At 45.5% G+C, this 24966-nt stretch overlaps 2 protein-coding genes and 1 long non-coding RNA gene across 3 annotated transcripts in view; all 3 read left to right on the plus strand.

Annotated features, from left to right (window-relative positions):
* The window catches only part of LOC128774971 (uncharacterized), a 256264-nt gene that overhangs the window by 106387 nt on the left and 124911 nt on the right, over positions 1-24966 (plus strand). The gene's annotated exons all lie outside the window — the stretch shown is intronic.
* LOC109273789 (aldo-keto reductase family 1 member C3-like) overlaps positions 1-24966 on the plus strand; it is a 131900-nt gene that overhangs the window by 9879 nt on the left and 97055 nt on the right.
* On the plus strand, positions 798-16861 carry TUBAL3 (tubulin alpha like 3). The gene is made up of 4 exons (XM_019460893.2): positions 798-1547; positions 5874-6117; positions 13745-13893; positions 15463-16861. The coding sequence occupies exons 1-4, from the start codon at positions 1398-1400 to the stop codon at positions 16405-16407; spliced, it is 1488 nt and encodes a 495-aa protein (XP_019316438.2). The 5' UTR covers positions 798-1397; the 3' UTR covers positions 16408-16861.

A 24966-nucleotide genomic window follows, 5' to 3' on the forward strand; every position in this document is an offset into this window, starting at 1 on the left:
CTCTGCTCCTCCCTTGTTCACTCTCTCTCTTTCTCTCTCTCTCTCAAAATAAAAAAAAAAACAAAGATACAGGGGCCCCTGGGTGGCTCAGTCGGTTAAGCGTCCGACTTCAACTCAGGTCACGATCTCGCAGTCCGTGAGTTTGAGTCCCGCGTCGGGCTCTGGGCTGATGGCTCAGAGCCTGGAGCCTGCTTCAGATTCTGTGTCTCCCTCTCTCTCTGCCCCTCCCCCATTCATGCTCTGTCTCTCTCTGTCTCAAAAATAAATAAATGTTAAAAAAATAAATAAATAAAGATACATAGAAAAAAATCAGTTACATTATGCTTACAAAAGACACATAAAAATATGACAATACCGAAAGGTTTTTAAATTTTTAAGAATGTAAAAAGATGGGAAAGACATCATTCAGATACTAACCAAGAAATCTATATTAAAGTATAATGTTAACATTCAACAATAAAGGGGCATCTGGGTGGCTCAGTTAGTTAAGTATCTGACTTCGGCTCAGGTCATGATCTCACGGCTCGTGGATTCTAGCCCTGTGTCGGGTTCTGTGCTAACAGCTCGGAGCCTGGAGCCTGCTTCAGATTCTGTGTCTCCCTCTCTCTGCCCACCCCCGCACTCATGCTCTCATGCTCTCTCACTCACTGTCTCTCAAAAATAAACATTAAAAATTTTTAAAAATATATTCAATAATAAAGACTTTAAGGTAAAATCATTAGTAGATATAGTCATTTTAAAATGATAAAACATTTCAATTCCACAGAAAATATAACAATTTAAAACTTACATGCTCTCAATAACATAGCCTCAAAATATATAAAGCAAAAATTGTCAAAAAATTGTCAGAAAAGAAAAACAGACAAGTCAACAATCGTAATGGAAAAATTTAACACATCTTTTTTTTTAATGTTTATTTATTTATTTTGAGAGAAAGTGCAAGTGGGGGAGGTGCAGAGAGAGAGGAGAGAGAGAATCCCCAGCAGGACCCATGCTGTCAGCGCAAAGCCTGATGTGGATCTTGAACCCATGAACTGCAAGATCATGACCTGAGCCGAAGTTGGATGCTTAACCAACAGAGCCACCCAGATGCCCCTGTTTGAATCTTATTTAAGGAGAAGACATTCACATAGTACTTATATACTAGAAAAAGCTATTTTTTTCTAGCTATTTACTAATTGCTATTGAAGCAAATTTTACTCATAATCTTTCCCCATCCATGCTTGATACATTCGTAATAGGAGAGGAGGATCTTTTTAAGAAGACATTTGTTATTTTGAACAAAAGTAAGCTTGAGTTGGAAGCAAATTTGGGTAAGCTCCAATTAAGTCATCTGTAGTTGTGCACAGACTCTCCCAGGGTGTTCAGGTCCCACACAGACCCTTTGAGAAAAGAGAATGGAAAGACTGAGGGGAGGCTGGACTCCTTTAAGAGAAGCAGGTGTCTCAGCCCCCAGGTGGAGTCATTTCCTGCCCTGTGATAAAGTCCGCCTGGGTGTGCGCCTCTGTCATTACCGTGGGCCAGTGGGGCACCTCCAGAGCAGCATGGTAAGTGGCTATGGTCCCCTACCTTGTTGTCACTGTCGCTTCGGTGTGGTAGCAAATTTTACCCATCATATTTGGCCCACTTCACTACCAAACCATCCTTAATAAAGTCTTAATACAAAGGAAGAGATTTTTAAGGAGGCCATTTGTTTCTTTCAATAACTGTTTGAGGCAGATTTGGATAAGCTCTCATCCCATGCATCTGTAGTTTTGCAGCTTTTAGGAGAAGCTTGGTTGATTTGCAGTTGTTCACTCCTTTTTTCCTTAATTTTTTTTTTTTTAATTTTATTTGTATTTTGAAAGAGAGAGAGAGAGGCAGAATCTGAAGCAGGCTCCAGGCTTGGAGCTGTCAGCACAGAGCCTGACATGGGGCTTGAACCCATGAACTGTGAGATCATGACCTGAGCTGAAGTTGGACTGAGCCACCCAGGTGCCCCTGTTCACTGCTCTTAATTGAAGTGCGGAAGCAGGGAGCCCTCCTTCCTTTCGTTCCATGTTTGTTTTAGACCTGGCATGCTGGGTTTTCTGTAGAAATCAAATTGCTTCACTTTTAGGTAGGCTTGTAGAGTTTCTGGGGACTTCAGACCCAGGTCACCATTGCTAAGCTCATAAATGCGTGGCCGGGTAAAGTACACGGACATCTATCTCCTTGTCCTCTCTTGATTTCAGTTCTCGGGGGACAACAATGAACATCGTTACTTATAATTCCTGCCTGGGGATCATCTTTTAAGATCCACTGGCCTTTTAGTATCTTATGTGCCAGTCTCAGTAATTTTTAGTATGTTAGAATTTTGAATTCTTAAATGGAAGCAGCCTTTCATACTGCTTATTCATCTTCGATGTTCTTAGCCTCTTGGACTCTCTCTTCAACACTTTAAGGATGTTTAAGTTGTTTTGTTCTTAGAAATGATGCCTTCCTACGTGGGGGCTCCCTGTGGTCCCAGAAACGTTCTGTGTCTTGACTGAATCAGTTTCAATATTCTGGGTGTGATATTGTACGATATATGTAGTCTTGCAAGGTATTTCTGCTGGGGGAAATGGGTAAGGGGTACACGAGATCTTTATGGTTTCTTACAACCATGTATGAATCTACAACTTGTCTTTATCTTAAAATAAAAAGTGAATTAGAAAATAGTGCCTTCCTAGTAATTCAAATAGCCACGGTAGCAGCATTTATGAATGTGCGGTGACTTACCAGTATTGGTATTTGGTGGGCAGTTTACAGTCTTATTTTATAGTGTGACTAATATTTAGCAGATGCTCCGAAAGGAGGGAAAGGCTCAGAGAAGCAGAAGGTATAGATGGCCTTCTGTACTTTGGGACACACTTATGTCTTGATTGGTCCTTCTTGGGCCAAGTATTCCTGGCGAGTCCCAAAAGGACATTATCATGCCTATGTCTGAATCACTTGGGTAACAGACCTTGTGAAGACACTGTTACCTAAATTTAGGGAGCTTTGATCTGATTACAGTAGCTGATGTGCAGAGATCGTTGGAAGCCCAGCAGGTACGGGAGGGATGAGGCTGTGCTTTAAGAGTCTTAGAAGCTGGTTTATGATGGAACATGTTGTTTGATTTTTATATGCCATACAGAGGTGGGAATATTGGTTGGTACTGAGTCAGGTGCTTTATTTATTTATTTTTAATGTTTATTTACTTTTGAGACAGACAGAGAGAGAGAGACAGAGACAGAGAGAGGGAGAGAGAGGGAGACACAGAATCTGGAGCAGGCTCCAGGCTCTGAGCTTTCAGCACAGAGCCTGACCTGGGACTTGAACCCACAAACCGTAAGATTGTGACCTGAGCCGAAGTCAGACACTTCACTGACTGAGCCACCCAGGCACCCCTAGTGAGGTGCTTTCTAAATTGAGCTCACAGCCTTTGTCACGAGAGACCCGTAGCTGCACAGAGAAGGAACAAGGGGGAGGTGGTATTCAAGCGGTGAACTTGAATCCCTCATAAAGCAGAGAGGGCTGTGTCAGACCTTGTGAATCAAGGAGGCAAAGTACACGGGCTTGATGCAGCGGGAACAGGAACAGAGTCCAAGTCTGACTGCAGGGCTGTGATCAGCCAGAGCTCCCTCCCTCCCTCCCTGGACTGAGTGGTCTTTTTGTCGTTGAGTCTCAGACCTGTCCCATGCCCACTAGCCACCGAAACCCAACAACGTGCAAATCCCCAACTGCTGTCCTTGCGGTTTTCAGGATGTAACTTTTTCTTTCCTTCTCTCAGAGGAGCAAATATTCGTGTCTGTGTAAATTATCAAGAAAGTTAGTTGGTGGCCTTTAAGAACAAGATGTGAATGGTGATTTAAAAGTAGGAGGGAGAGTAGAGGCCAATGGGGGTGGTAGAAAACAGTAGACTTTACACAAGAAAAATAATCACTGTCCAGACACAACTGCTGTTAATATTTAATGTTTTTTGCATTTTTAAAGATCCTTTTTGGGGCATCTGGGTGGCTCAGTCGGTTAAGCGTTCGACTCTTGATTTCGGCTTAGGTCATGATCTCACTGTTTGTCGGCTCGAGCCCCGTGTCTGGCTGTGTGCTGTCGGTGCAGATCCTGCTTGGGATTCTTCCTCTCTCTCTGCCCCTCCCCCACCTGCGCTCTCTCTGTCTCTCAAAATAAATAAATTAAAAACTTACAACAATATCTTTCTATGCTTACTTTCTAATGTATTTGATATCATACTTTGTATACAACTATACAACTTACATACTTTTTTACTTGATAATTTATCATAAGCATTTCCCATGTCAAAAATATTCAAGGGTTACTTAACCCTTTCTAAAATGCCCAACGATACATGAATGTAGACTGGTTCTTGATTTTCACTTTCGAAATAATGCTGTGAGTGCCAGTGTGCCTAAATCTTTGTATTTGAGACTCTTTTCTTAATAATCCACCTATGTATGTCATTTGCCTATTTACCTACTAGGTATCATAAGTGGGTTTTGTTTTTTTTTTTAAGATTTTATTTTGGGGATGGGTGCACCAGGGTGGCTCAGTTGGTTGAGCATCTGACTCGTGATTTTGGCTCAGGTCATGATTCCAGGGTCATTAGATCGAGCCCTACATTGGGCTGTGTGCTGGTCCTAGAGCCTGCTTGGGATTTTCTCTCTCTCCTCCTCTGACCCTCTCCCCCACTTGCGCGCATACTCTCTCTCAAGTTAAAGAAAAAAAAGAATTAAATACATACAAATAAAAATAAACTATTTCATGCAAACAAATGGTTAGCTCTCCAACATGTATTAATAGGTAAAAAAGAAACCCGATGTATAGTAACATGTATGTTACGCTTCTGAGTGTTTTTAAGTATGTATGTGTATATGTGGGAAATTTCCAGAAGTATAAACAAAAAAATTACTTTTATGGAGTATACCTTATACTAGGGTTTTGAGGTGTTTTTTAAAATTTTGTTGTGGTAAAATATATATAACATAAAACAAAATAAAATGAAATGAAATGAAATAAAATAAAATAAATAAAATAAAATAAAATAAAATAAAAAACTATTGAACTCTAGGGAAAAAAGAGATTTTATTTTAAAGTAACCTCTACCCTCCACGTGAGGCTCAAACTCACAACCCCAAGATTGAGAGTCACGTGCTCTACTGACTGAGCCAGCCAGGCACCCCACAAGTGTTTTTTTTTAATTAATGTATATAACATTGCCTTATCTATAGCCCTTAATGTGAAGGACTATATGTAAGTTATTTTTTACATACATCAACATTTTTGTTTGTTTATTACAGTATTGAGTCTAAACATTTCTGGGTTGTTAAATCCCTTACATGTAAGCTTCCTTGGTAAATTTTCCACTACTTTTATGCTTAGAACATCCTTCCTTATTCAGAGCACATCTGAATAGTAAATATAAAATCTCAAGATATGAAAAGGTAGCACTTTAAAATGCACTGGGTCTTAATACGTGTCAAGGTTATAAATTGATTTTTGAGGGGGCGGGGTTTATTCCTTTCCAGTAACTAGCAGCTATTTTTCTGGGTGAGGCAGCTTGATTTTATACATATATGGTATTTAACATGTATATAGCCTTACCTCATTCTTAGCCCCATTGCACAATAGGCGCTTAAATTACATTGTTGAAAGAAACCTTTTAGTGAAATTGGAGTCCAGGGTTTAATTGTTCCTGAAGCTTACCTGCAGCCTGGTTTTTGCTTTCTGTGAGACTCTTTTCATTAGCTTTATAATACATTTCTGTTGCTGGCTTCAGCTAGTGGGTTTCTCTCAATTGTGAGCAGAATTACTGAGGGACAGAGCGTGTGTTACCTAAGAAGGCCCGCTTCGTTCTAACTTACTATGGCTTATTTCAGAGGGAGTGCCTTTCCATTCACGTTGGCCAAGCTGGCATCCAGATTGGGGATGCTTGCTGGGAACTCTACTGCCTGGAACATGGAATCCAACCAGACGGCGTTGTTCTCGACAGTAAAAAGGATCAGGTGGAGAATGCTAAAATGGAGCATATGGGCGCGTCTTGCAGTGCCTTCTTTAGTGAGACCCGAGCCGGGAAGCACGTGCCCAGAGCCCTCTTCACGGACCTGGAGCCAACTGTTATAGGTAATGTGGGGCTGGCATTCTAGTGTGCTTAACCAGGTCCACAACCACAGTAAACAAACCCAGTACGAGTGCCTGGGATCGTCAGATTACACTGGATCTATCTCAACAGGATCATAGGGACCCTTTTTAAATTTAGAAGGTCACTCATGACCACGTAAGGTGATCAGCATGAAACATACCCAGAGGGCGTGCTAGCTTAGCTCTCTTTTCCTACGTGATAAAACACATTCGAACCTCGTGAGTTTCTCCACACACATCTGTTGTAGCAGAAGATCAGATCTTTTCCTGGGTTGGAAAGCCAGTTGCTAGAAGCTTCTGACAAAGAATCTGAAATTTGGCGTGACCCGAACATGATTCCAAAGAGGCAAGGAGCCAAATAAATCTTCTAATTGTGGGGGAAGTGAATACAACGTTATGATTATTAATGGAAGACTTGAGTAAGCACTTGAAATGGGTCTGCAGAAATGCTGGGGGGAGGAAGGGGTCTTACTGACTTGGAAAGGCTGGAGAGGAGGGTGGATTTGGGTTTGGTATTATGCATCAATTATTTACTGCTGTGTAATAAACTGCCTCCAAAATTAGTGGTTTGAAACAATAATGATCGCTATTTTGTCCATGACTCTACAGTTTGGACGGGACTCAGAGGGCAGTGCTCCTCTCTGCTCTACAGGGTGTCCTAAGGAGGCTCAAGTTGGAGCTGGAAGATCCACTTTGAAGAATTCTTTTTTTATTTTTTTTTTAATGTGTATTTATTTTTGAGAGAGAGAGAGAGAGAGAGAGACAGAGAGAGAAGGAGACACAGTATCCGAGGCAGGCTCCAGGCTCTGAGCTGTCAGCACAGAGCCCGACGCGGGGCTCGAACTCACAAACCGTGAGATCGTGACCTGAGCCGAAGTCGGACGCTCAACCGACCGAGCCACCCAGGCACCCCTGGAGGATCCACTTTGGAAGTGTTTCACCCTCATGGCTGGCAAGTTGGTGCTGGCTTGTTGGCTAAGAGCTGGGTCAGGGCTGTGGGGGCCACAGGCCTCCCCGCGGGCTGCCGAGACTTCCTCACAGCACGGCAGCGGGGTTCCAAGAGCAAGCATCCCAGGAGCACAAGGCTGAAGTCCATGGCATTTTAATACTCTAGGCTTGGAAGGGTGTTGACCTGCTGTTGTTCGCTGGGTCAAGGCCATTACAAACAGAGATCCACCGAGGAAGGGAATATAAGACCTCACCTCTTGATGCACCAAGAGCGAGGTCTGAGAAGCACACGTGAGATGAGAAATACTCTGGTGGCCATCCTTGGAAAATGCAGTCTGTACGTGCTGGATTAGAGTTCATTTCCTGATCAGAACGATGTCAGATCAGGTATCACACTGAAGGTTGATTGGTGCCCGTGGGAAGCAGAAGCTGGAAAGGGTTATTATGAGGGAAACATGAGAACCGCTGAAGCCAGCATGCCTGCAGACAGATTCAGTATTTGCTAGACGTGAAAGAATTAAAAATAGGAAATAGCGGTGGCTTCAAGAACAGGCGAAGCTAGTCTGAGGCTAAGAGAGGCAGTTATGTTGTATTTGGACTCTGAATTATCAGTGCCCGAAGAGAATATCTGAATTTTTGTTTCTGACAAGTGGGACTTTGCAGCCATGAGCTTCAGCTGCAGTCTGGTATCCCCGAAACCCAGACGGAGTAGAATATGTCCCCAGAGGACTGCGGTAAATGTAACTAAAGAAGCAACGTGAGAGGCCACATCTCAGAATTATGAATATTGTAGCAGGTATTTTAACTTGTGCCAATCTGAAGACGCTGGGCCAGTTGGAGGTTTAAGACCTGGGATCAGGAGCTGAGCAAGTCAGGGAAGAGCTAGGAGGCAGGAAGAAACCAGAAGAAATTCCCCAGTCCTCTGGAATATAGCATAAAGAGAGGGTCCGGAGCTGGCCCAAACAAAGAGGCGTATGCTCCGGCTTGGAGGAGAAGGTGCTGATTTTCCTTGTTCTCTTCAGCAACTAAGAGAGCCTCATACGTGTGAGGCACTGTCCTTGACATTGGAGGTGTATGTAGTCGTACTCTTCATGGATCCCATATTCTAGTGGCGGGCAGTTCTATAAAAACCAAATAGTGTGCCTGATGGTGATCGGTGGATGGGGAAAAATAAGGCAGAGCCGTAAGGGTAGGGAATGTTGTCCAAGTGGTGGGAGGTGCTTTTTCTAAAAGAATGTCAAGGAAGGCCTTGAAGAGAGGGCGAGCTGAAGGAAGAGAGGGCGAGAGCCTTACCTCTCTGGAAGAGATCAGAAAAGACTTGATGGACAAAGGGATAGTCCATCTGAATCTTGAAGACGGGGTAAGAGGACTTTTAACAGTTCACAGATGAAAGAGAATGGAAAACACGAGCAAAGACACACTCAGACACCTGTGAATATTGTTTCTGCTTGAAAACGGAGAGGATGTTGATATAGTGGAGTCACAGAAGACTTAAACTGGCATGGAGGCAGACTATGGAATTTCCTTGAATAATACGTGTGGTATGAATCTGATGGGAAATAAAAAGACTTAGAGCAAGGGAATGGCAGATTTAGAACTATACTTCAGTAATATTAATCACAGAGATGCATTCATTCCTGTATTCAATATTTCTTTAGCACCTGCTCTGTGCCAAGTACTGATCTAGAAAGAGAGTAGATTAAGTTACAAGATTTTTGTGTTGGATGGACTGGAATGGAGAATACCAATTTGAGAGGGGTCTAAACAGTAGAGGATTGAGGCGCCTGGGTGACTCAATCAGTTAAGCATCTCACTCTCTCAATTTCAGCTCAGGTCATGATCTCATGGTTCGTGGGTTCAAGCCCCGTGTCGGACTCTGTGCTGACAGCACAGAGCCTGCTTGGGATTCTTTCTTTCTGCCTCTCCCCTGCTTGTGCGCTGTCTCTCTCTCTCTCTCTCTCTCTCTCAAAATAAGTAAGTAAACTTTAAAAAAAAATAAAAAAAGAAACAGGAATGGATCATTTGCCAATGGATGTTCTTGAGAGAATTCAGGGGTGTCTCCCAGATTTCGCTGTTTCAATAATGGGGTTGAGAAATGAGGTAGGAATTCCAGAAGGCGACCTAGTTTTGGGCATGAGGAATTTGAAGGGTCTGCAGGTTGGTCCCTTCCCCTTAGAAGATGGGGAACCAGAGGTGTTCAGTGAAAAGTTACCCGATAGAGTTAGTACTAAAAAGCTGTGAGAGTGGCTGATGTTCTCCAAAGCCAGCCTGAATGGTTTTGAGTAAAGGAAAGGTAAGTGTAGGTTGTGTTTGTGGAGTAGAATTCTACTAAAGATATTCATAGGCAGAACAAGGGAGAGAGGGGAGGGAGGGATGGTTCAGAGTGGGTGAGGGGCCCCATGACTGAGAGGGTGGGTCGTTCTTCTCCTCCTTCCCTCTCTTCTCTGGGGTAGTGACCAAGGATTTTGTGACGGGGAGGAAGGTGCTCATTGAGGAGTTCTGATTGGAATAATGGGGTGATGGTGTGTGAGACCTTGGAGATAGGAGTAGAGATTTAAGACACGTTTGGAGAGGAGGACAGAGGGTCAAGTGACGTGTGAGGAGTGTGCCAAGTGTGAGTCTGAAGGGGCCGAGAGCAAAGCTGGGGTGGATGGTGCCCGTGAGGTGGGGACCAGGAGAGGAGGGATTTGGGGCGGGCGGCAAGCCTCTGGCTCTGATCACCCGTCGCAGGGCCAGGCTGTGTAAGCAGACCCGTGAAAGTAACACGAAGGGAGGAGGAGTGGGAAAAGAAACTACCGGGAGCACAAGGTCGTGGTGAGAAGGAATTTAGCAAAATTCAATGAACATTCATCCGTCTAGGTAATGGGAGTAGACAGATGAATGAATATTGATCCCTTCCCTGCTGCCGTCCTAGTGAGTTCAGGCTGTTGTGACAAGATATCGTAGACTAGGGGTTAAACGGTGGAAATTTATTTCTCGCTGTTGTGGAGGCTGGAAGTTCAAGACCAGGGTGGCAGCGTGGTCAGTGTCTGATGAGCGCTGTCTTCTGGCTTTGCAGATGGCCACCTTCTTGCCATGTCCTCACAGAGCAGAGAGAGAGATCCGCTCTCTGTCCTCTGACGAGGGCACTAACCCCATTCACGAGGGCCCCACCCCCATGGCCCGGTGACCTCCCCGCACACACCATCACACCGGGGGTTAGGGCTTCAACACCTATTCAAGACAGATCTTGGGGAGACACGAACATTCAGTCCATAGCAGTACCATGTATCAGTGAGGAACTGCACGGATATTTTCCTATAATCCCTTTAGTATTCTGTCAGGAAACCTTGTTATCCTCAGTTAACAGATGAAGCTGCCCAGTGTTGGGCAGGTTCTGGAACTTGCCTTAGATCGTTGAACTTTTGAGGGTAGAACTGGGTTTGACCCCAGATTTGCATACTAGTAAGAGCCATTCTCTTTTTTTTTTAATTTTTTTAATTTTTTTATTTTTATTTTTTTCAATATATGAAGTTTATTGTCACATTGGTTTCCATACAACACCCAGTGCTCATCCCAGCAGGTGCCCTCCTCAATGCCCATCACCCACCTTCCCCTCCCTCCCACTCCCATCAACCCTCAGTTTGTTCTCCGTTTTTAAGAGTCTCTTATGCTTTGAAGAGCCATTCTCTTTTAACAACAACAACAACGAAACAGCATAAGCTAGCGGAGAAGACAATGTAAATGGTGGTAGCAACACGAACACCTGTGTTAAGCCGAACCATATAAAGTTGCCAGCGGTTGATTATTTTTTATCTAAAAAATGTCAGTGTTGTACGATGCCACCTAGTAACAATAGAAATGTCTGCAAGGTGCAGAGGTATCCCCGAGGAAGGGACGAGTAACTAGAGAGCCATCCAACGTCTTCTCCCGAGGGAGCAGCACTGGCAGATTCACAGAGGCCTGGAGGAACCTGCACGTGTCACAGGAGTTCCGTGTGGCAGGAACTTGGGGCCGAGTAGGGGGGCAATGGTACAGAAAGACCATCGGGCTGGGTCGTGGGCTAGGAGGTGTGGTTGGAGAAAGGCTTTGGCAACTTTAAGATTTTGGGGGAGACAGTTGTAAGGATTTCAGGTGGAGTGGGGCCGAACAGCTTTGGAAGTAAGGAAGCAAGGAATGTCAAATCATCCTTTTTAAAAACCACTTCACTTCCTGAGGGTGCTGGTTAGGTAAAGACGCTGGGCCGGATCACTCGTGTCTCTGAGCAAAGTGGAAAAGGTGCCAGGAAGGGAGCGGACAGTTTGGGTGTGCTCACGAATGGCAGTGCTATAATCACTGATCTCTGGAAAAGTCGATTTTACTGAAAGAATTTATGAACTACCTTCAGAATCTCAACTGGACACTACCATGAAGAACCGGGCTTCCAGAATGCCATAAATTCCCTTCTTAGGCTGAATTCAGCCTTAGACTTTTAGGTGAAAAGCAGAGTCCACCCAGAATTATATGCCCACTTCTATCTTGTTTATAAGTATCTTCTAAAAACCTTAACTTTGGGTTTTTTGTTTGTTTTTGGTGTGCGTATGTTAAAACTCATTTAAATAAATTTTGGTAGATTTAACTATTTGGGGGTGTACAAAATTGTGGTTTAGAAATTCATGGTGATGTGCAGGGGAACAAGGTGAGTTGAGAGAGCCATCTTGTTCTTAGACATTGGCTCATTTCCTCTTAGGCAGTGATCTTCTGAAATGAACTATAGGTATCTGGTGACGGGACCAATGTGGTATTTGCATAAATACATATCCTGAGCTAATTGTATCATCATTTAAAAAAAATTTTTTAATGTTTTTATTTTTTTTTTATAATTTTTTTTCAATTTTTTTGTCAATTTTTGAGACAGAGAGAGACAGAGCATGAATGGGGGAGGGTCAGAGAGAGAGGGAGACACAGAATCCGAAACAGGCTCCAGGCCCTGAGCTGTCCACACAGAGCCCGACGCGGGGCTCGAACTCACGGACTGCGAGATCATGACCTGAGCTGAAGTCGCACGCTCAACCGACTGAGCCACCCAGGCGCCCCAATGTTTTTATTTTTGAGAGAGAGAGAGAGAGAAGACACAGCATGAGCGGGGCAGGGGCAGAGAGAGAGGAAGACACAGAATCGGAAGCAGGCTCCAGGCTTCCGGCTGTCAGCGCAGAGCCCGATGCCAGGCTCGAACCCGTCAACCGCGAGATCATGACCTGAGCCGAGGTCGGGAGCTCAACCGACTGAGCCCAGGCGCCCCTGTATCATTATTATTTATAATGGTTTCCTGTGGGCCATGCGTTGTGCCCTGTGATCTCATTTAATCCTTGTAACAGTTCAATGGGGCAGGTCTTGTTATTATCCGTGTTTGTGAGATGCGACAGTGGAGGCTTAGGGATGGTAAGTGACTGCCCCGTAGCTGAATGGGGAAGGAGAACCTGAATGCAGGAATCGGATTCTTGGACACACGCCCTTGCTGCCGTGCAGTGTCCCGCCGTAACCGGGGCAGCGTCCTCAGAGCCTGCTTAGCCCTCCAACATAATTCTTCAGGAAGCGCGCTATGTAGATGGTTCTAAATTTGGGGAGCGGGACATGGACCTGGGACACATGTGTCTTGGTATTTCCTCATGCTGCCCAGGTTTCTAAAAGGCAACAAAAGTAGGCAGGAGTTGCGCTTGGTTGTACTGAAGATTGCCAGTATCGTAACCCGTTTCCCTGTTTTAGGCATTTATGTTAACTGCATTTGAGTTGTGTGAGTGTTTGAGTTGGCCACACCTTCCTTGTTAAAGCCTCTTTCCTTGCATACTACTAATGATTTAGATTGGTACGCTTTTCCTTGCTTTGCTGGCACGCAGTTGGCCATTTGTGGATAGAGGTACTTGGCCTTGAAATGCCAGCGTGATCCCAGGGTGTGTGATGGGTGTGAATAGTGTCTCTTAAATATCTGTGTCCACCTAGAACCTCAGAATGTGACTTCATTTGGAAATAAGGTCTTTGCAGCTGTACTGAGTTAAGATGGGGTCACACTGGATGGGGGTCGGCCCTACATCCCACGGTCTGCGTCCTTATGGGAAGAAGAGGGGACACGGCAGGGGGAATGGCACGTGTGACAGAGGCAGGCACTGGGGTCATGCAGGTACACTCAGAGGAACTCCCCAAACTGGCAGAGGTCACCAGAAGCCAGAAGAGTGGCATGGGACAGCCTCTCCCTGTCACCTCCGGAAGGGACCAGCACTGCTAACACCCTGATGTGCGACTTCCTGAGCTGTGAGAGAACAGATTTCTCTCGTCTGAAGCCACCCAATTTGTTGTCATTTGTCACGGTAGCCCTAAGGAACTGATGAAGGGTGTGTGATAGGGAAACATACTTTCTGCTTATCTGGGAATAATGATACCCGTCCCTAGACTAAGGAAGGGTGATTCCGTGGTTCCAGGCCATTTGTCCACCACACGGGAGGACGGAGCAGTCGGGGTCCTGGGCCGTGCAAGAATTCGGAGCAGGGCGTGCTGACCTCGTCTCCCCCTGCCCCTGGGAGCACGCTGACCTCGTGCCCCCCTGCAGATGGGAGCGTGCCCACCTCGTCTCCTCCTGCAGATGGGAGCGCGCTGAGCGCCTCTCCCCCTGCAGATGGGAGTGCGCTGACCTCGTCTCCCTCTGCAGATGGGATCCGAGCCGGCCAGCAGCGCTCGCTCTTCCCCCCGGAGCAGCTCGTCAGCGGGAAGGAAGACGCGGCAAACAACTACGCCCGAGGCCGCTACTCTGTCGGCATGGGCATCATCGACCTCGTGCTGGAGAGGATCCGAAAGCTGGCAAGTGGCTCCCCTCTCCCTAGACAGGTGCCCCGGTGCCTGGGCCCCACCTCCCAAGGGACTGGCATTTTCTAGCACAGGCATCACGGCACCCAGCCTCTCCCCTTGGAGCCTCCTGCGGATGCGCAAAGTCGAGAAGCCACCGTATGTTGGTTCTGATTACGCTTTGTTCTGTAGGAAGGGCCGAAGAGACCTTTACCCTTGTTATATACAGCCCCATCTACTCTTTTTTGGGTTTTGTTTTTTTTTTTTTAGATTTATGGGGAAATGTTTTATTTTTCCCCCACTGCTTTATTGAGGTCTAACTGACACGCAACATTGTGTAAATTCAAGGTGTACATGTGATGATTTTATACACCTGTCCTGTACAGCGATTGCGGGAATATGGTTAACGTGTGTGCGTGTGGTAAGAGCGTTTAAGATCTCTCTTAGCAACTTCCTTTTTTTATTTTAGTTTTTTTAATGCTTCTTTATTTTTGACAGAGAGAGAGAGAGTGCGAGGGAGGGAGGGAGGGGCAGAGAGAGAGGGAGACACAGAATCTGAAGCAGGCTCCAGAGCCCAACGTGGGGCTTGAACCCGTGACCGCGGGAGATCATGACCTGAGCTGAAGTCGGTCGCTCAACTGACGGAGCCACCCAGGCCCCCCATTTCTTAGCAGCTTTCAAGCATACAATACAGTATTGTGGACTAGAGTCACCATGCTGCCCGCTCGATGCCCAGAACTCATTCACTTTCTAACTGAAAGTTTCTGCCCTGCAACCGTTGACTCCGGGTTGCCCCCACCCACAGCCCCTGGCAGACACTGTTCTTTCCCTTCTTATGAGTTTGATCCATGCATACAAATGGGATGATACAGTATCTGGCTTTCTATGTCTGACTTCCCTCACTTAGCGTAATGCCCTTAACATCCATCCGTGCTGTACAAATGGCAGGAGGTCCTTCTTTTTAAGGATTAGCCCCCTTCCCCTCTTGCTTCTGCCCAACTCGTGGCTTACCTTGTTATCACAGACTTCCAAAGCATCTGGACACTCGTCCTTTTCCAGTAGCATCCCACTATTTGTGAAGTTAACAAGAGGCGTATCCTACCTGGAGATGAGTTACCCTACTTATGAACAGTCAGTTCTTCGGGGATCTGGAGAATCCTTTGTCTAGGACCTGTTTCGGTGTTTGACATAATCCTTAAGTAACGCGATGCCTTTTACACCCACAGAGTAGACTGGGTGTAGAGGTGATAAGTACTTCATCTACTGGCGGAGGGGGAGGGATCTGTTGCTTCAGTATTTTGCCAGTCATTTTCTTGTCTTTGTTACTGATAAAGACCTTGCTTTAGATCACATGCAGATAAATCCGTGGAGGGCAGCTAACGACAGGTGGATGTTCAGGTTTTGCCTACAGTAAAATTCTAAAGCGCTTCCCCTACTCCGCACGCTCGCACGTGTTACCGTGGCGTTGATCACGGTTGACCAGTCCTTTGTGAAGGTTTTGTTTGTTCGGGGGAGCTTGTAGTGTCCCCTCTCACTGCTTCTGGCTTCGTTGGGCCCATTCTCACGTTTCCTTTACTTCCCCAGGCGGAGCAGTGCAGTGGGCTCCAGGGATTTTTGATTTTCCGGAGCTTTGGAGGCGGGACTGGATCGGGATTTACATCCCTCTTAATGGAGAGGCTCGCGGCAGAATATAGCAGGAAGACAAAGCTGGAGTTCTCGGTCTATCCGGCCCCCAGGATCTCCACTGCTGTCGTGGAACCTTACAACTGCATCCTCACCACCCACTCCACCCTAGAGCACTTGGACTGCACCTTCATGGTGGACAACGAGGCCGTCTATGACATCTGCCACCACAAACTCGGTGCCGAACGCCCCTCTTATGCCAACATTAATAGGCTGATAGGTCAGGCGGTCTCTTCCATTACTGCTTCCCTCCGGTTTGAAGGGCCCTTGAATGTGGACCTGACTGAATTCCAGACCAACCTCGTACCGTATCCGAGAATACATTTCCCCGTGACAGCCTTTGCCCCCATCGTCTCTGCCGACAGCGCCTACCACGAGGAGCTCTCCGTGTCCGACATCACCGCTGCTTGCTTTGACTTCTCCAATCAGCTGATCAAGTGCGACCCTCGGCTGGGGAAGTACATGGCCTGCTGCCTCCTCTACAGAGGGGACGTGGTCCCTAGAGATGTGAATGCAGCCATTGCAGCCACGAAGCTGAGGAGCTCTGTGCAGTTCGTAGACTGGTGTCCAACCGGTTTCAAGGTGGGCATCAACAGCCGGCCACCCACGGTGACGCCAGGAGGGGACCTGGCCGAGGCCCGGCGGGCTGTGTGCATGTTGAGCAACACCACGGCGGTCGTGGAGGCCTGGGCCCGCCTGGATCGCAAGTTCGACCTCATGTATGCCAAGAGGGCGTTTTTACACTGGTACGTCGGAGAAGGCATGGACGAAGGCGAGTTCTTAGAGGCCAGGAAAGACTTGGCAGCCCTGGAGAAGGATTACGAAGAAGTGGGGCAAAGTCCCTGAGGCAAATGTGGCCGGTGAGGATGAAGACTCCATCAAAGCCCGTGCTTTCTTTTCAGGACACTATTTACGCCTCGCGGGTAGATGTCCCCATTAGAAGAAACTGGAAACCGAATCAAGCAAGACCCTGAGTTCCACACTAGATGAGATGGCTCGGTTCCAACAATGGCTCAGATTTCCTTGTCTGTAGTGGAGTTCAGCACGGCTCCCTTGAACCTTTCAGGTTTGGGGTCCTTCAAGCTACTGGATCACATCTATGTTTCTTTCCTTCTTTTTTTTTTCTCATAATGGAAACCTAGCTCTATTCTTGGCTTTTGCAACGAAAGACCATGAACCCCTAAAGTCAGTGCTCTTGCTTTCCCTTTCCTGAGGTGTAAAACAGCACATGTTAATTATTACTGTTATTTCCCCCGTGCCTATATTTTGTACGTTGATTAAATAATGAATATTTTCAGTATCATTCTTTTCTTTCTTCCAAATGTGGGCCTTAACGTCTCAGTTTGCTGTTTATACAAACAAACCAGTAGCAAGAATATTCTTGGGTCTTTCAAACATTTTTTTTAACGTTGATTTATTTTTGAAGGAGAGAGAGAGCGTGAGGAGGGAAGGGCAGAGAGAGGGGGGAGACACAGAATCCGAAGCAGCCTCCAGGTCTGAGCTGTCAGCACAGAGCCCGACACAGGTTTTGAACCCGTAAACCACGAGATCATGACCTGAGCTGAAGTCGAAGGCTTAGCCCACTGAGCCACCCAGGCACCCCGGGTCTTTCAAACATTTGCATCTGTGATCCTGTGGGTCAGAAGGTGAAAGTGAGCTCCCTCGGCTCCCCATCCTTGAAGAGATGTTCTCGAAGTGTGGCTGGCAGAGCCCTGCATCAGACCCAGTTGAGAGGTTTGGGGGAAAAAATGCATAATCTTGAGCTTCGCTGTGGACTTGCTGGCTGAGAAGCCCTGGGGACTGGAGAGGGCATGATGACCCAAGAGTTGGAAGTTAAAAAAACAAAAACAAAAAACACGTAATGGAATTCATTTTTGGTACTAAATTATCCCACTTTCAAACCAGCTATAACTCAAAATGGAAAAAATAGCTATAAATGCAGTAAAACCATCAGCCACTTTTTTTTTTTTCTATAATTCACGATATTTAGTCTGCCTAATTGTTGGAAGGTGAACTAGATACTGCAAAGTCTTGCTCTTGAGCTGATGGTAGTTTCCAGGTGCCTCCATCAGCTGTGGTGTTTACCTTACAGCCCTGGTCCTCCTGTGTCCTCTCTTGGCCTCAGCGTGGTCAGGGCTTTTGGTTCGGGCAGATACTCTGAGGGTAATAGATGCCAAAGCCTTGGCTGAAGGCGTAAAGTCGGGTGTCCTATTGAGAGGTTTGCCAAACTGCTGCCATTACCATCTCCTTGCCTATGCCAAGACCCAGAATGGCCCCTCCACCTTTACTGGTTTCCTGGTAGATGCTTTTAGGTACTGACCTCACCGCCCTGGGATGTGGCCTTCAGGAGCTCCATTCGCACGATGGACCGTTTTGTCTGCTTTCCGCTCACACGTTGCCACCACGGAGGCCAGTGAGCACAGTTTGGTGGAAATGATGTCTCCACACCTTAAGACATGCCTGTCTGTCAAGATACGGTTTTCCCCAGCCCAGCCATCGGTGAGTTTTTGCTCAGTCCTCAAGTCTCTGAGCATTTGGCTGGATCCGCTTCGGACTCTACTTCCGAGGCCCCCTGCCAAGGGCTGAGCCTCCACTGATACTAAAACGACTTCGTACCAGAGTTCCCTTTGGACCCCGAGGCCTGTTATTCCTAAGATGTGCCAAGACTTCAGCATAGTAACAGGGAAAGGAATACGATTCTCATTCCTATATCTCTGACTTGCTGTGATCAAATATTTGGAGGAAAGGAAAAAAGAAAAGAAAACTTTTTTCTACAAAGAAAGGAGTAATTCGGTGCGCTCTGTGGTCACTTTCAGCAAATCCAACATAGACCAACAGTGGGTTGTGTGGCTCTGTATTTAAGGGTGAAAGAAAACCTTCAATACTTGAAGGATCCCTCTGCCAATATCCAAATTTACGGGGCTCCATTTTTCAACCAACCTATGTGTCCAATATGCTCTCTTATTAAGTAGTAAATAAAGATATTTGATGACCTAAATATAATGGATAGTCCACATACCGGTGAGTTTTAGGATTAGGTCTCCTAAGACGTAGTCATCAAAATGCAAATACTAGTCTCTAGACTGTTTTTTTTTTTTTTAATAAAGTTTATCACCAAATGGTACAGCGTATAAGTCGTGGCATTGTTACAACTATGTGATTTTGAAATGTATACCTCCCCACATCTTAAAATCCCCGCCTTGAATACAATTACTTCTCCAGGTCCTTGCCAGTCCCAAGATTTTGTGAGTCTAAGATTTGATTCACTTGTGATGCCACATGCCTCCATATGCCATACGTGATATTAGATTTACCAGGTATTTGTATTATTCATGTTTCCTCACCATTCATTAAACATTCATTTTTTTCTTTCTTTTCGTGACACAACATTCAAACTTGACTCATTAGCATCATGTTTCTGCCACTTCCTGGACACTGAAAAAACCATAGAACATTTCCACTCAGTTACCATCCGCCTGTCTTTTGTGTATTGCCTTATATTGTAGGGCCGTGTGTATTTTATTTTATTTTATTATTTATTTACTTATTTTTAATATGAAATTTATTGTCACATTGGTTTCCATATAACACCCAGTGCTCATCCCAACAGGTGCCCTCCTCCGTGCCCATCACCCACCCTCCCCTCCCTCCCACCCCCCATCACTGCCGTATGTATTTTAAACCTTACAAGGCATGGACTATCGTTGCTGCTGTTTTAAACTGGGTGTCTGCTTAGATTTACCTTCCTAGTTACCATCTGGTACTGTTCATTTCTCCTTGTGTTACCAAACTTCCACCTAGGATCATTTTCCTTCTGGCAAAAGACCTGCCCTTGGAAATCCTTTCGATGTGGATCCCGGGTTGAGAGGGGATGATATTTGCCTTTTCTTCCTCAAAGAGGGAGATCACCTGAAATCCTGACGTGTGGTCTCGAGGCAAGGACTCTCTTATTCATCTGTGTATCTACAGTGCCAGGCACAGAGTAGGTACTCCCATACTTATTAAGTTGAGAAGTGCCAGGAGATGACCTTATTTCCTACTTTACTGAAATCACATCCATCTGATTCTTAACTTCTTCCATTCCTCTTCATACACTTGAACTTGTTTTGAATCTGCACATACCCAGAGGAGTAGCTCTCCATTGCAAGGACATCTGTCATTTTTGTACCTTCTCTTGACTCCTCCCTTCTAGAAGACCTCACTCCTTCAGTCCCCTTTGTATATTCGGTCTCTGTCTCCACTGATTTTGTTGTTGTTGTTGTTCTTTTCCTTACTTGTATGTCCAGGTCTCTTCCTTCAAAACATCAATCCCTTTTTCTAGATTCTACTTCCCCCATAACATACTCTCACATCTTTCCGCTCTGCCAGGCTTCTCCAAGGAATATATACATATGATGCCTGCATGCCGTCCTCTCAGTCCTCAGCAGTTGTAAGCTGTTTCCCCCACCTTTCTACTGACACCTTTATCTTGAAGATCACTGATTGTACCTCACTTATCAAACGTAGACCTTCTCAGCCTTCAGATTTCTTTACCCTAAGCGTTTTGGTTACTCCTTTTCCTTGAAACTTTTCCTTTGGCTCCTGGGGTTCTACTTGGTTCTCCTGCTACATCTGGCATCTCTGTATCTCCTCTTCCACCTGGTCTGGCCCTGTTGGAGATGCCCTTGGCCTTCTTCTCTGGCCCTTGGTTATCTCATCCACAACCACATTAGCTCCATGAAAACCCTAAACATTCCTTCTCTCAAGGTGTGTGCTGAAACTTCCCACTGCTTGCTGGACCTGTCTTCTCAGATGTCTTATCTACACTTAAATTTAACTTCTTCCAAGAAAACGTTACCATTTTCCTCAAAAAGAAATCTGCTCCTCCCTTAGTGTTCTCTGTCTTGTGCATTGACATCATCTTCCCAGGTTCTAAACAACACCGTCCTTTCTGACTGTTTTCTTGCTCCCTACATAGCCTGAGTCCTCTCAATTCTATCATGTTCCCAGGATCCATTGCCTTCCCACTCTTCCCAATAAAACCATCATGGCTCAGGCCATCACATCCTCTTCCCAGGGCCAGCACGCTAGACGTCCAAAAGCGTCTGCCTTTCCCTTTGTCTTCCTCACCTATCCCACACACCACTCTGACGACATCCTAAAGCACAGCTGGGGTTATTTTGCCCCTTGGCTCAGAGCGTTAGTGATCCCCGTTGTCTTAGGTATGAAGTCTAAATCCCTGCACATGGTGGGCAGGGCCTGTCCCCACAAGTCCCAACTTGTATTTCCAGTCCCAGCCAGACTAGAGCATTCCCTACTTCCCAGCACGTGTTTTTCTCTCTCCTCTGCCTTTGCTCCTTCTTGCCGCTCTTTCTTCCTTCTCTCTGTGACTGTGTGGTGTAACGCCTACTTCAAACCCAGTTCTTCTGTTCCTTGGAGCTTCTTGGGCATCCATTTACTCCCACCCCAGGATTAGGGATAGTTGGGATATGCTGTGAAATCTCTCACTGTGTTGGAAATATTGTAGTAAATACTTATTAGTGAAATAGAGGTATTTTTGTGTGCGCATATCCTACATAGAGCTTTGAACTTGTATTAGACTTTTACTATTTAATGTACATGCGTTGTTTCTCTCTCCAGACACCAGAGGGCACTAGTGGCATGCTTAACTAACCCCTCAGTTCCTGTAATTTTTGGGGTGTTTTGGACATTTGTGTGTGCATCTGTGCATATTCTCACACTCAGAAAAGACCATTCAGAGGTTTTCTTTTGCTTTTAAAAATTAGTGATCTACTCAAATGAAGATCTAAAACCTAATTGTTTCCTAAACTTTTAAGGTCAGCTTGAGAACCTTACAATTTCTAAGTTTAGCAAATGTAAATACTTACTTTTGAAGGGAATACACATGAATTTGTGGTTTCCTTTGCAATCTTAGATGGCTGCTCTTAAACATTTTAGATTGCATCAACAAATCTATTATATTCCGTTTTCTTTTAAGGACTCTCCCACAAACTTTTGCAAGTACTCTAAGTAATTCTAAAAATCTAATCGGTGAAACTATAAATGTGCTGATTAAGTGCATGCAAGTGTTTCACACTTTATGAACTGGTGCGATTTCGATTTAAGATCACAAATGTAAATTATTCACTCGGTTCACATATTTTAAAATTGGAATTGTAAGCCCAAAAATGTTTGCCTTAGGCCACGTACCCTTAACCATCACAAAAACTACTTTAAATGCTAGGTATGCACAGATTCCTTGTAGCAAGAACGTTACTACGTTATTTGATTGACTCATTCACTCGTTATTTACTGGTCATCTACCATGTGCTACTTACCATTCTGATCACCAGGGATACAACATTGAACAAAACAAGAATAATCCCTTCCCTCAAGGGGTTTATATGGTAGTGAAGGTGGGGGGTGAAAGACAATAAACACGACATTAAACTATTTTGGGTGTTAGAAGGTGACAGGTACAATTGGGAAAAATAAGCCACGGTAAGGGGCTCTCGAGAGGAGGGCGGTCACTTGAGGCCTCAGTGAGAAAGAGGCATTTGACAAAGACTTGGAGGAAGGGACGTGGAGAATGCAGATTATCTGGAGCAAAAGCGTTCTCCAGGAAAAGGAACCAGCAAAGAAGGTTAAGAGGAGTGGCCGGTGGGGAAGAAGGGAAATGGAGTATGGCGTCCTGAAAGTCAGGCTGGAAAATGGTGTCTGAAGGAGTTAGTGGTCCACTGGGTGAAATGATGCTTACAGGTCAAGAAGGATGAGGGCTGTCCCTTGACCATTGAATTTAGCAACATGGAGGTCTTGGCTGACCTGGATGGCCAGTTTCAGTGGAATGGGAGGGATGGAAACCTGATAAATGTGGGTTTTATGGAGAATGAGAGACACTTATTCTGCCCAAAGAGGATTTGCCATAAAAGGAGCAGAGTCATAGGCAACTACCTGGAAGGGGTGGCAGGTCAAGGTTTATGTGGGGTTTGTTTCTGATGCAGGCAAAGTAGAGTGGGTTTGTGTGCCAATGTGACTGGTGCGGTGGGGGAGGTAACGCGGATGATGTGGGGGAAAGAAGGGGAAGTTGTCGGATCAAGGAGGCAAAAGGGGATGGGAGCTTCATGCGTGACACAGGATTGTCCCTGACACAGGGGCACGGGTGGTGCATCCCACTTAGAGAAGAAGGCGGAGTGTGTGAATAGTGTCGCTCTGGGTAGGTGAATGTGGTGATGGGATTTGTGAAATTCTGCTTCAGAAGCATCTGATTTTCTTACTGACATGAAAAGCAAGGTCACCAGCTGAGGTTGGATACGGGGAGGAGATAGTTGAGGTTTGAGGAGAGAAGAAGACGAGTGGGAGCCTAAGGAAACGCGATGTCCTCATGACACAGCAGGAAGAGCTCGCCAGGATTGTAAAGTGACAGCACTGACCATGTGTGCGCATGTGCGTGTGTGTGTGTGTGTGTGTGTGTGTGTGTGTTTGAAGCTGCGTTCAGCTTCGGGGTGCAGCGGCAGAGTAGTGGAGTGTTCGAATTCACCAGGGTTTAATCAATAAGGCAAAGCAAAAGCAGAGCACGGGAATTGCAGGTGTCCACAAGGGAACCATGATTGGTCACAGCATTTACACTGGCAAAGGGTGAAGAGAAGTTTTGAGGATTGATGGATCATTGGTCTCGGTGTGGCTGGAAGATGGTTGGAGTTGGCATCCTGGAAAGAGCAAGCTGGGAAGATAGGAGGGGTGGTCGGACAGCTTGGGATTCAATGACTAAGTCGTTAAGGGGAACAGAAGCGACACCCAGGAAGCTGGATGGGTCCTCGAGCGTGTGTTGAAATCGTGAAGGCGGGAGTGGTGTCAGAGAGACTGATGAGCTAAAATGATCAGGAAATGAGGTACACTGACCCAGGTGTTGGTGAATGGTAGCAACAGTGGAGGGCAGTGAGTGGGGTGATCATCTGATGACCGAAGGTCCAGGGGGGGAGCAATGGCTTAGGGAGGAAGCAGGGAGAATTATTTCCTGGGACGAAACGTGTATCTTTAAGAAAACACTGTGTCATCCCACAGACTCGAGGTTTCCTTCCAAGATACTTTTTTTTGTCTTTTGCCTTGTCGGCTTACTGAGGCTTCTTAGTGACATCCACCAGGTTGTGGCAGGTTCTAACCAATGTGCTCAACCCTGGGGATAGTGGATGATGGGAACTTCAGTAGTTAAAGAACAAGGTGGAATCATTATTCGTACCCTTGAAACTAGTATAATGACATCATGGGGTATGTCGATTATACCTCAATACATTTTTTTTTTTTAAGAAGAAATTGTTCCATAGCCCATACGTAGATTAATGTCAGATTGAACTTCATCTATAATTCTTTCTTTTTTTTTTTTTAAATTTATTTATTTATTTTGAGAGAGACAGAGCTAGCAAGAGCAGCGGAGGAGCAGAGAGAGAGGGAGAGAAAAGGAATCCGAAGCAGGCTATGTACCATCAGCACAGAGCCCAATGCAGGCCTTGAACTCATGAACCGTGAGACCATGACCTGAGCCAAAATCAAGAGTCAGTTACTCAACCGACTGAGCTACCCAGGTGGCCTCATCCATAATCCAATGGTAGCTATAGTAGCTATACCATTCGACCAGATTTCGTATTTCTTTGGCTCCTAATATATGTAACTCTCTTTTTAGTTTAATACTACGTACTTGTGAACTTGTACATCTCCCATTTCTTGGAATTATATAAAACACTGGATTCTGGGTAGCACTCAGCTTTCCCTGATTATTTTTGGTCACAGCTTCCAAAGTCATTCCACTGTCACAAAGCAGGCCCCTTTGCTGGCTGTTAGTGTTTGTTTTCAGATTTCTTACGAGGTACAACATTTAGAAGCCACATCATCCATTCCCTGGTCTTGTCTCCTTTGAAGAGTTTCACTTGACTTGTGAGCCTTCTTTTATTTTATTATTTTTTTTTATAATTTTTTTTAATGTTTATTTTTGATAGAGAGAGAGAGAGAGAGCACAAGCAGGGGAGGGGCAGAGAGAGAGGGAGACACAGAATCCGAAGCAGGCTCCAGGCTCTGAGCTGTCAGCACAGAGCCCGGCGTGGGGTTCAAACTCATGAACCGCGAGATCATGACCTGAGCCGAAGTCGGACGCTTAACTGACTGAGCCACCCCCGTGTCCCAAAGCTTGTTTTATTTTCAAAAGAGAGTTTTGGAGCGCCTGGGTAAATAAATAAATAAATAAAGACTTTCAACTACTTTTTCAAGGGAGCTCAAACCAACACGAAGAATCTGGCAGAAACTGTGTTGAGAATTTTCACTGATGTGAACTCATCATTATCACCCCGTAAAACTACTTCCAAATTTTTCCTGTGAACCTCGTACACCTTTGCATTCCCCACAACTTTTTCTAAATCTTTTCTGTGGTGTGATTTG

Source organism: Panthera pardus, unplaced genomic scaffold, assembly GCF_024362965.1.
Source record: "Panthera pardus isolate Hobbes unplaced genomic scaffold, ASM2436296v1 HiC_scaffold_6, whole genome shotgun sequence".
In the NCBI taxonomy this organism is placed as follows: Eukaryota; Metazoa; Chordata; class Mammalia; order Carnivora; family Felidae; genus Panthera; species Panthera pardus.

Coding starts and splice junctions, on each gene's coding strand:
- TUBAL3 (XM_019460893.2), top strand. CDS start 1,398: ATGGAAAGACTGAGGGGAGGCTGGACTCCTTTAAGAGAAGCAGGTGTC. Junction 1,548..5,873: donor GGCACCTCCAGAGCAGCATG/GTAAGTGGCTAT, acceptor GGCTTATTTCAG/AGGGAGTGCCTTTCCATTCA. Junction 13,894..15,462: donor TGGAGAGGATCCGAAAGCTG/GCAAGTGGCTCC, acceptor TTACTTCCCCAG/GCGGAGCAGTGCAGTGGGCT.